The sequence below is a fragment of the Xenopus laevis genome, chromosome 1L, assembly GCF_017654675.1.
Source record: "Xenopus laevis strain J_2021 chromosome 1L, Xenopus_laevis_v10.1, whole genome shotgun sequence".
NCBI classification, from domain to species: domain Eukaryota; kingdom Metazoa; phylum Chordata; class Amphibia; order Anura; family Pipidae; genus Xenopus; species Xenopus laevis.
The window spans coordinates 119,768,396-119,780,951 of record NC_054371.1 but is presented as its reverse complement, the minus strand read 5'-3'; the positions used below and the strand labels follow the sequence as shown (position 1 = coordinate 119,780,951).

Below are 12,556 nucleotides of genomic sequence, written 5' to 3'. Positions count from 1 at the left end.
AGGAGGGCTCGGGACTTGCACTCTAAGAATAGATCCAGGGAAATAACAATGTTGTTTATTGAGCTAATCCATGTTTCCGTTGCTTAATGTGACTTTCCTTAGGACAATTAGAGAACCGTACAAATTAACCAGATTTGGTATGGGACTCAGCTAAGTGCATCCTTCCTATGCAGGGTTTGGATTTGCTAATTTCTTAGTCTTGGCCAAACCAAATTAAACCCCTACATATGTGACCATGTGAAAAGTAAAGGCGGTCATTTAGATATGTAAATTAAGGCTCCCATTTGCCCACATCTTTTGTGGTGGATTTGGCATTGCAAACATTTAAAAAATGCAGTTGTCCGTTACATTAAAATTGTATGTTGATGAGGTTTCAGTATAATCTGCCCCCCCCTAGCAGCCATTGGCTATGCTGTACCTTTTGTTACACTGGTCGCTGCAGTCATTGTGAAAGGGCAGTTTTTGTGGGCCAGAGACCCTGAAGTGATTCCCACTGTTTATTTGTGTATAGTATGTCTGTACAGGTTTAGGATCTCTTATTTGAAATGCATGGGACATGGAGTTTCCCCAATAATTTTAAAACTATTATCTGAAATGCATGGGACCTGGAGTTTCCCCAATAATGTTTGTTTCTGTAACTTGGGTCGCCATATCTTGTCTCCTAAAAAGCATATAAATATTAAACATATATAAATTGTTTTGCCACCGGTATGGCAGCAGCTTAGTACAGAATAGTGTTTATTGTGACAAAAAGCAAAATTGTAATCCTTTGCTTAAAATGGACTCTATGGGAGGTGACCTTCCCCTAATTTTGATGGTTTATTTTGTGCAGTGATTCCATGCACACACAAGCTGTATGTGTGCATATATAAAGTATGTAGTAAAAGGGAGCCTTTATATTTTCTGAATGAACCAATACTACAGCTTGTAAAATCAATAAGGAAGGACTCAGCACTACGCAGGGAGTACAATAAATCCTGCACACCAGCTGTTTCCCTCTAGAAGCAATTTCCCATTGCACAAGTAATGAAATCATCTGGAAGCAAGCATGCTCATTTGAGCCAGTCAAGCAGGGGGAAAGAAAGGGCTCCTGTTTCTAAGGAGAGAATTGGCTTTACTCACACACACACACAAATCCATTTGCATTTAGGGGGTGGAGCTGCCTCCTCAGCTAAGAATGGAGAGCAAATGCCAATCACACAACTCCATTTACCTTAAGTACATTTTCAGGGCGGGTGAGACACTGAAGATCAGAGAATCAAGAATAAGATACACATGTATAGCTCACAGAGCCAAGTGAACGGGATGGGAAGTCATATACATTCTCCTCTTGCTGGAAACGCTTTTGTACGGGGACCCCATGTAAGTGAGCTGTGCTCTGTTATTTCTTTTGTCTGACCATACTGTCTAGTTCCCACAGCTGTAAAAGGCCGATCACTCAGGTAGGGAATGCTGCTGATCAGTCTAATATGCGGCATAAGGGGTGAAGGAATGTCACCGTGCTGATAGCAGGATTTCTTTTGTATTTATTCAGTCTCTGTGTTATTTGATGCCACGTCTCTGTCCTGGGCTGTATAGAGAGGCATGGAAGGATGTACAGAGGGGCTCTGTTTCCTTGCTGCCTGACAGTAAGGCGATCAGTGGCTCCTATGTGTATTGTCTCATTTCAAGCCTCTTCCAACTCCTCTGTTGTCAGGTCAAAAGGGGAAAAATAACAGGAAGGATATATAAAAACTCACAGACACACACTTGTTTTACTAGGTAAATATGTTTCCTGCATGGTCTGAAGGGGTACGATCAGAAGTTAAATCTGGCCATGTAGGGCCACCGTAATTCTGTATACTAAGCAGTGACTTGAATGATATGCTCGCTATGGATAGAAGTGGACCTGAGTAGAAAATGAACAACAGTAGTACGTTTACAGGCATGGTCGGACTGGGGGCCCCTCTGCCGGCCCCAGTGTGATGCGCCGAGTATGCGCACAATTTTTTTGCCACGACCGCCCAACAAAGGGAGATCCAGCATTGAGAAGCGGATCTGGGTGCAGATCTGGGCCGACAGTGTCCACAAGAGTCAGAGGCCCACCAGGGTTTTTTCCCGTTGTCCCGCCAGCCCAGTCTGACCCTGTTTACGGGCTCTCTTATTCAGAACACTCTGTAAATTATGGGATGACCATGCCCCACAGAATTCATTTTAAAATAATATTCTATTTCTCTTCAATGTTTTTCTATAATAATAAACCTGTACCTAGTCCTTTATCCTTGCCTAAGCTGTATATATCAATATGGTTGGCAAAACAATCCTATTGGGTTTGTTTAATGTTTCCAGGTTATTTAGTAGACTTCATGGGGTTGTTCACCTTCCAAACACTTTTTTCAATTCAGTTGTTTTCAGATTGTTCCCCAGAAATAAAGACTTTTTTCAATTACTTTCCATTATTTATTTTTTTATGTTTTCGCTTTGGTGTTTCAGTCTGGCAGCTCAGTAATTCAGCGCAGACTCTAAACTATTACAATTTTGCAACATTGAGTTGATACATTTCTCAGCAGCATCACTGGAGTATTAGCAACTATTGTATCAATTCTAACAACTGCCTGTAATGAAACCCAGAGCTTCTGATCAGCAGGGACAAAGATAAGAAATGTATCAACTAAATGTATCCATTTAGAACAGTTTACAGGATCAGTGACCCCCCCCCCCTCCCAGAGCTGCATCAGAAGGAGAGAAATTACACTTTCCACTTCAATATTAGAAAAACCATCACACATAGAAAATAGAAAGTCATTGGAAAAAGTTGTTATTTCTGGTGATCTATCTGAAACCAACTAGTTGTTTGAAGGTGAACAACCCCTTTAGGGCACAGTGATCCAAAATATGTTAAAACACTTTTCTGAAAATCCCTAGGTCTCAAGCATTCCAGATAATATACCCTATACCTGTAGTAATTGCTCAGTGTGCAGGTAATGTGTTAGTAGTTGATAGAGACAGTGTCTGTAGCTACTCATGTCTGGAAAGGCAAATCAAATGCATTCAAAAATAAAGAACAGTTAGATATTAAAAATGTGTTTTAGGTAAACGTCCTCGCCATATAATCCATGAGGGTTTTGGGGGGGTTAAAGATAACTATACAGTCAGTGGTTTAAAGGACCAGTAACACAAAAAAAATTCTATACATGTGAATGTAATGTTTCCCTTCACTGGTTAAATTTGTGCACCTGTTTTAGAAGCTTGAAGATAATTTATACAAGGAATAACATACACCCTGTTGTAAAATGTTAGGATATTCGATTTTAGCAGGGAGTTCTATGCGAGGCACAATGTTGCAGGGCAAGTGTTTTTATTCAACAGCTCTCCAGTTTGAAATTTTAGATATCTGGTTTACTTTAACAACTCGGCAGGAGTAAGAATGAAAGACTGTAGGATTAGGAGAGGCCCTGAATAGAAATATAAAAAAATATAAAAAGTAACAATAAAATTGTAGCCTCCAAGAGCAATTGTTTTAAGCCTGCAGTAGGCTGATCAAATTGTAATGCAGATTGGTTGCTCTGGGTTACTGCACTGGTATAAGTTTGCCCAGCATTAGATACACTAGGGCTATTTTACTGGGTATATATGCAGTAACCTATGGCAACCAGTCATATTTTAGATATCCTAATTCTTATTTCAGCTGATGAACAAAGCTAATTATTGATTGGTTGCTATGGGTTACGGGCCAGTTTTATTGAATGTGTGCTGTTTGGTGACACTCACCTGCATTCATGCAGGCAATTGTGTCCTTTACCCGCTGTTTCAGAAGGAAAGATTGAGCTTTAGGCAATATTTGTACAGACACACACAAACATATGGAAATGTACACAGATGCACATGGTTAATCGAACAAAGTCAAATATATAAACGTGTGCGTGTGTGTTGAGTGATTGAAGGCAGTGTGTAAATTAGACAATTACCTGCTCCAGTCTGCAGGTTAGCTAAGTGCTTGCTACGCTGGCTTACTAAGCATTCATTGCAATGCTGCAAAAATCATTGCTGATTCTGTGGACTTAATCAGAAAATATTTGAATTTCTACATACTTACAATATAATTTAAGGACACTAAATTTCTCTTTGAGGCCATGTTCCTGCTACAGCCTTTTATCCATCATTAGCTGTTTAAATTTTTTATCAAGTATCCCAGTCTGACCATTGAGTGCCCCTCTTTCAGAGAGGCTTCAGTATAACAAGAAAATGCTAATTATATTTTTTTTTTTTTACAATTGTTTTTTATTGAATTTTCCCAGGCACATATACAACCATGTTCATGCTCCATAAACTTTGTTACAAACAAATAACGGCATGCAATAAGCATCGACATACGTTTCACGAAGAATAGACACTGTAATAGACATGCATGAAAGATAACTCCGTTATTCAGTAACATCACAACAACCAATGTCATTTGGAAACATGAACCCACATTCAGTACTGTATGTACAAGTATATGCACCCAATACATTCCCCCTAACTAGCGGCCAACCATACCTAAACCTAGAGGTGTAATACCGTAGTTTCCAATCAATCTCTTAGATTTATCAACATAAAAGAAGAGCTCCAAGCTCTGGGCTATCTCCAGATGAATTACTCATCTACCTATTTTGAGGGAGGTGTGCATCCATCCAGTCGGTCCAAATAGCATCAAACTTAGCCGGACAGCCTCTCTTGAAGTACGTTAATTTATACATGGGAACATTATTATTTACCATAACTATCCATTGCTCTTTTGTGGGCGCTACTGAAGCCTTCCAGTTAATAGCTACCAATTTTTTAGCATAAACAAATAATGCCGACAGCAGGCTTCTAGTTTTACGTAGAGGGGTTATTGATTCAACATAATTAAGCAGAATAGGTAGAGGGTCCAGGGTCAAGGGGATAGAAACAACCTCCATACATTCAGCAAGAATCTCTTTCCAGAATATTTGGAGCTTACCACATGACCAGACCATGTGCAGAAAAGAGGCTGGGGTTTGATGACATTTAGGGCATTCATCAGGAATAGTACTGGAGATTAAGGATAACCTATGCGGTGTCAGGTAGGTCCTATGCAAATATCGAAATTGTATCATTTTATCCCTAACACTGATAAGAGACCCAAACGCTGACTCCAAAACTTCTTCCCATAAATCTGTGGTCAACGTAGGTATATCTACATTCCATTTCAAGTATAACTTGGGGAGCTTTTGTGGCAGAGGGAGACTGATCAATTTATAAAATTGGGACATAGGTTTACGCAATCCTTGGGTATGAACATAATCCTCCAACCTGATGGGACTAGTTTCTATTTTTGTGAAAGGGAGCTGGGCCTGGACAGCATGACGTAGCTGTAAATACCTGAAAAACATTCGATTCGGGAGACTAAATTTGGATTGAAGATCGTTAAAAGATACTAATGTCCCTTGGTCAATTATATCCCCAATGTACTTTATTTGATAATTTGCCCACAGTTGAGGATCAGGGATTGTTAACAAATGAGGTAAAGTCGGATTGAACCATAAGGGAGAGAATTTTGAGCAATAAGTTTTGTCTTTGCGAAAACATTTGTGAGCTAATTTCCAGTCAGCGACAGTAGCTTTCATCAAAGATGTAACTCCTCTATTAACACCAGTTCCCCTATATAAAAGGTTTTTTAAAGCTTCTGAGGATCCCAGAATGTGAGATTCCAAAATGGTAGCAGCATTTGACCCTGAGGGGGACACCCACCACCATGCAGTCACAAGTCTAGAAGATAAATAATATGAGCGCATATTAGGAGCAGCTAAACCGCCAGCTTCAGAGGGCAATTGAAGGGTAGATAAAGAAACTCTAGGGTGATTATTCGCCCAATAAACAGTGGTAAGAAGGGAATCCAACTTTTTAAACAGTGAGTTTGGGATGGAGACCGGGGTTTGCCGAAAGACATAAGTAAATTTGGGTAGAAGTGCCATTTTGAATAAATTAATTTTACCTAGAACTGTTAATGGAATCTGAGACCACGCTTTTGTTTTAACTTCCAACAATTGCAAGAGTGGACTCAGATTCAAATCAAGAAATTTGTGGAAATCTTTATTTATCCAAATCCCTAAATACTTAAACGTATCCACCCATTCCATATCGGTTTGCATGAGAGAGGGGTCCGGGAGAAATTGGTCTATCGGAAAAATGGTAGACTTCGACCAATTAATCTTAAGGCCAGAGAAGGCAGTATGATTATTAATTAAATCCAGTGCTTTCGTAAGCGGTAAATAGGGACTTTCCAAAAATAACAAGGTATCATCTGCGTACATTGCAATTTTTTCAACATGAGATCCGACTCTTAAACCTGTTACGGCCACATCTTCTTTTACCAACATGGCCAACGGCTCCATCGCTATAGCAAATAGCAAGGGCGAGAGCGGGCAGCCCTGCCGAGTTCCCCTAGCAACATCAAATAATTCAGAGATATTTTGATTGGTTCTCACCTTGGCTTTAGGTTGATGGTACAGTGCCTTAACCCATGTTAAAAAATTATTTCCCATGCCCATAACCTGTAATATTTCCCACAGGTAGATCCATTCAACAGAATCAAACGCCTTTTCGTTATCAAGCGCAACTATTACTCTATGTCCAATGTTATCATGATTCACTGCTATGTTAGTATACAGGCGTCTTAAATTGATATCTGTGGACCGTCCAGGTATAAAACCTGTTTGATCAGTTGAGATTACAGAATGTATAACTTGATTGAGGCGTTTGGAAAGTATTTTTGCCAAAATTTTGGCATCGACATTAATCAATGAAATGGGCCTGTACGACGAACATAGCAAGGGATCTTTTCCAGGTTTGAGAAGTAATGTGATCAAAGTTTCACTCATGGAACTCGGCAGTGCTACCCCCTCCAAAACATCATTAAACAACCGTTTCAGTTTTGGCATTACCAAGGACCCATGTGCCCCATACCATTCTGACGGCAGACCATCCAACCCAGGCGATTTCCCAGGGGGGAAAGCAGATATAGCATCCAAGATTTCTTGATCAGTAATTGGCTGGTTCAGAAACTCCCTGTCCTGGATCCCTAACTGGGGCAACGGAATATTGTGTAAGTAATTGGCAATGTCCCTCTGACTGTGTTGAATTTTGGAAGAGTAAAGGTGCTTATAATATGACACAAATACCTCATTAATTTTATCCGGAGCAGTAATTACTCCACTTAGACTATCCTGGATGGCAGGGATAGTAATGCTGGCCCTGTCTAGTTTAGTTAACAATGCCAATAATTTCCCATTCTTCTCCCCGGAAGCGAATACATTTGCTCGGTGATACAACAATTGTTTATTGACCACCTGAGTTTGGGCTAGCGCATGTTTTTGCAACAAAAGTTGGAAATCTTGTTTAGTCTCCGGGGTAGGGTTTTGAACAAAGAGAGACTCAGCTAGAGACAACTGTTTTTGGATATCCGTTATATTAGAAAGGGCAGTCTTATTATATTGCTTTATACATGAGATCTATTTCCCTCTAGAATATGCTTTAAGGGTGTCCCATTCAATTTGCAGGGATGCTGTGCCCTCATTAATACTAATATGTTCCTTAAGATCCTCATTTACCTCTTCGGTTATTTTGGGCTGTTCGGTCCAGAACCTGCTAAGTTTCCAGAACTTATTAATCGGAGAAGTCAAACTAACCACCCGCAGTAAAATTGGAGTATGATCTGATATTCCACCCGGCAAAATTTCAATATCCTCTAAATAGCTGGTAAATTCAGGGTTGCCCAAAGCCAAATCAATCCTGGACATAGTACTATGCGATGCTGAGAAACATGTAAATTGTTTCTTGACAGGGTGCTTGGCTCTCCATAAATCCGTCAATGCAAAAGTGGAAGCCCAGGTGGCCAGTGTAGAGGTAGAGCGCAAACCCCCTTTTAACCTATCAACGTCCGCGTGCATAACGGAGTTAAAGTCTCCCATCAGTAACAAAGGTGCTAAAGGCAGAGTGGCAATTTTCTCCATAATGTGGAATAGTAATGTGTCAGAGAAGGGGGGAGGGTTATATACATTTACAACAATAAACATTTTGTGGTGCAACATACACAGAATAATTACGTATCGACCCTCCTTATCACATATTACTTTGCTCACGGAGTAGTTACACGACTTAGCAAACATTATGGACACCCCCCTCGAATACGTAGAGTGCATGGAGTGATATGAATCAGCTAACCAAGGTCTCCGAAGTGCCTGTTGTACCCGGGTATCAGCATGGGTTTCTTGCAACAGGATAACCTGTGGTTTATGTTGCCTGATAAAGTTAAATACTAGACGCCTCTTAACAGAGTCTCCCAATCCCCGAACATTCCAGGATATGAAATTTAGATTAGCCATAATTCAAGTAAATCCACAGTCCCAGAGCATCACTCCAAGGTACCTGTAACCCAGAGCCTGTGGCACTCTTCACAAAAGTCGACAAAAAACCACATGTGTTCCATCTTAGAGATTTATCCGGTATGGAAAATGATTGGCCAGAACAACAACAACAAAAAAAACTCACTGCCCCCCCACCCCACCTGACCACCCCAATTGCGGACAAGCATGTACCCATAGAGAAAAAAAAAAAATTCAAAAAGAAAATTTCCTACGAAGACGTGGGAAGAGGAGGAGAAAGTAACAGAAAAAAAAAGAAAAAAAAGACCCCTCCTGACTCTTCAGTCTGAGTCCAGACCAGCAGTGGACTGCCCGAAGAACCTAAAAAATAAAGTGGCGCTCACCGCTTTTTAACAGAGCCGAGTGAGTGAGCTAAATGGTAGACAATTTGAAAAAAAAGAAAAAATAAACCTCCTCAGGTATCCGTCTGTTGTGGTCGTCCAGGAGATGCCTCCGATGGTTGATCACTGTGCGACTGACGGTCGAGCCATTCATGTGTCTCCTCCAGGTTATTAAAGAAGTACACCTTGTCACCTGTAACCACACGTAGTTTTGCTGGAAACAACATGGCGTACTTAATTTGGCGTTTCCTCAAAGCTTCCTTCACTGAGGCATATTTTTGACGTTGCTTACGTACTTCTAATGAAAAGTCCGGATAAATGGATATTCTATGATTCTCCAGCATAATATTTCCCGCCTTCCTGGCAGCAGTCAACGCAATGTCCCTGTCCCTGTAGTTTAATAACCGCGCCACAATCGGTCTTGGTGGGGTACCTGGTGGAGGGGCACGCCCAGGGACCCTATGGGCCCGCTCAACCACAAATGTAGTAGTAAAACTTTCGCGCCCAAATTCCGTGACCAGCCAATTTTCTAGAAAATGCTCCATATTGTTACCTTCCACCTTTTCCGGCATGCCAACCACCCTAATGTTATTGCGCCTTAGCCGATTTTCGATATCATCCGCCCTTGCATCCAAGGCCGTTAAATGGCGGGTCACTTGCTCTAGTTTGCGTGGCATAGGCTGGACTGTGTCCTCTATATCAGAAATTCGGCGCTCCGTTTCAATCGTGCGCTCTCTTAACTTGTGCATATCTTGCTTGAGAATCGCAAAACTAGCGCCCAGTTCTTCCAATTTCTGCACCACAGTAGTGTGATTTTGTGAGATAAGGAGCATTACCTCTGACAGGGTTGGTTCAAGTGTTTGGGCCTCAGGGGTCGGGTTGTAGCGGCAGAACTACGGGTTGGGGAGGACTGCATTGAGGGAGCTGGAGGGGAAGATCTCGCAAACTTACTCAGTTTCGCCGAAGTTTGTTGCGATTTGGGCCGCTGCACCTCCACCGATCAAGACGGTGATGATTTCAATGCGTCGCCATCTTGGGAATCGTCACCCTCTGGATCCGATGATTTCGATTTAGGAGGATTGCCTCTATTGCGCCTCATGATATCCGTGCCAGTAGTTTGACCAGCCTTCATCTGCAGGCGAGGCAAATTTCTCTCAAAATAGCTCACTTCAGGGTAAAAAACAGGGTATCTGTAGCGGAGCTCTTACCACTGCGTGCTATCCGGAGCTCATCCAAGCCACGCCCCCCCTAATTATATTTTTAATAACATTTACAGAGGACAAGTATTCATTTTAAAGAACAATTATTTGTTTTATATAAAGTTGATATAATCCAGTACCTACATTTACTTGCAACAAATAGCCTAGTTAATGTAAAAGGTTTCATTCTGTAGTGGGCCATATATAGCATCTGACCCATTTATCTTCCTGTAAAAGAACCACATTCTATTTCTACACATTTTATCTGCATGGGCTGTAATTAGGTCTGGTGCCTAGGGTGGCAAACAAGGGAAAGTTGTGCTCACCACTAATTTTTAAAAAAAACATTAAGCGGGGGTGCAATGAGGCTGTGACCACAAATTACATATAGACAAATACAAGAGTCCTCTACACTCAACCCACCATCAACATATCTAGGATATTGAGACATGTTATGCCGTAAGCTACTAAAAAATGCCTTACCCTTTAAACAAAACAGGGATTGTTTGTCCATATATTGCAATATATTTAAGCTGGCCAACTACGTCAAAGTCATCCCTAGTATGGCCAGTCGTACACTCTCCTTGCATCTGAATCATTAAGAATTCTATTGCTTCATTATACACTAGCAACCCCATCGCATCAAAGTACTGAAATGATGTCACGCACACCCTTCTGGTAAACGTCGGTACGATGAACCCTGTACCCCTTACCCCCCTAGCTCCACAGCCAGATTATCTGTCATCTGCTAGGTATATGTAGTGGGTTTTATCTGCCGTAACTAGTCTTTAAAATAAAAAGTCATAAGCTATATTTTGATGTAAAATTACAGGAAAGCAACATGGGAAATTTAGGTAAAGCAACGACTGATGGATTATAACTGGTGGTAGCATAGAATACAGTGTAAAATCAGAGAAAACGTGAAGTGCAGAAACATAAATTTGAGTATATTTTTGAGACAATGATTTTGTTTGCCAATCATACACTATCTTGCCAATTGGGTGTGTGGTAGGCTGCTGTAGAAACTGACATTTTAGAATTTCATTTAAGGGTTGTATGTAGCATTTACATATATGAAGAGTGCCAGGGTGACATGAGTAATATTATAACTTGAGTAATATTATGGACCTTTGGAGATAACTGATAATAATAATACGCTTTGCTCCATTATTTTTCTGGGTATAAGAAAATGATCAATATACATATTCTGTAAAGCAACACATATTTCTTAGAGCAAGAAAGCATGACTCATTTCCAAACCATTGTTAGTTATAAAGCAGGCATTAATCATACTTGTCATAACTGAATGTCATTTTTATTTTTAACTTGACCATTGTTTTATAGGGCCACTGAACATAAGCAAACATGGCTCCACCTCAATGTCCTGTTCTACCTCCTTTGTGTTTGTGCAGTGGATATCCCAACAGGTAGAGAGTGCACCAAGCATAACCAAATCCATGGCACAAGAACGTGGGAAGGAGAATGTGGGAGATGCAATGATACAGATAAAGAAGTGAACAGGATCCTTGGGAGATTTATTTAAATGGTATAGTTGCTGCATGGCAACTTCACAGACAAAAACCTGTGCATCACCTGGCACCAAAATATTTTTAGTACCTTGTGTAGAAGGGGGTCAGTAAACTGTCCAATCCCCACACCTAGCTTGTGTTGTCCAGTTCTATAACTGAAACCTCTACATATGGGGAAAAAATACTTTCAAGTTCAAGTTTCCATTAAAATAAAGACAGTTAGTGTTAGTAATGCTAAACAATGCCACTTTATGCTAGTGTGCTTAAAATGCAAATTTTTGTAAATATATAAAAAAAAATTGTAAGCCTGTATCATATTCAGAAACCTCATATCCAGAAAGCTCTTAATAATGGGAATGCCATCTCAAATATAATCCATTGTACCCAAATTGTTCTAATCATATTTAATTGTTTATTTTATCAGTCATAATAATTTAAAAAACATTCTTTATTCTTGATGATAGAAAAGCTGCATAAATCTTTATTAATGGTACCATAATCCTAATGAATTTATGTTGAAAAGTTTTTGATAGGCACAATGATCAAATACAAAAACAAAATACAGAAAAAAAACTGGAAACTGTGCATTCCATATAATAGATTCCATACCTGTATTTGGAAATGTGTTTCTCTTTAAATATCAAATGTGTTTCTTAATTACAATAGGATACTATGATATTTTTCGGAATATTATGTATATGTAAATTATAGACGCTAGTAGTAAAGTAGGATATATTGCTTCTGTCCTGAAGTAAGTTCCAAATGTTCAAATGTTGATGTGCAGGCACTGTAAGAATAACACTGTGTTTATTGTATATGGCATTGTGTAAAATTGATTTATCTCTACTTAGAAATGATAAACATTTAGCTAAGATAATGTCTCCCTTGCTGATATTTCTAAACTTGTCTTACATGGAGGCCCATTCAACTAGATTGTAGAGGTTATGTCCTGTTAAAATAAAAAACAAGCCAGAGGGAGCTTATCCTCCACCCAAATTGTGGATGTTGTGCCCCCTATTAAACAGTTGAACAAGTTTCAACATGGAATAAAAAATACTTGGAAACTAAGGATTCTCCACTGA

General features: G+C 39.9%; 1 protein-coding gene across 1 annotated transcript in view; it reads left to right on the top strand.

Annotated features, from left to right (window-relative positions):
* Nucleotides 1–1,166: 1,166 nt before the first annotated feature.
* The window catches only part of gne.L (glucosamine (UDP-N-acetyl)-2-epimerase/N-acetylmannosamine kinase L homeolog), a 36,820-nt gene continuing 25,430 nt past the window's right edge, over nt 1,167–12,556 (top strand). The window contains exon 1 of the mRNA XM_018256564.2: nt 1,167–1,362. Within this exon, the coding sequence (XP_018112053.1) occupies nt 1,276–1,362 (87 nt within the window). The 5' untranslated portion in view covers nt 1,167–1,275. The remainder of the gene's footprint in view (nt 1,363–12,556) is intronic.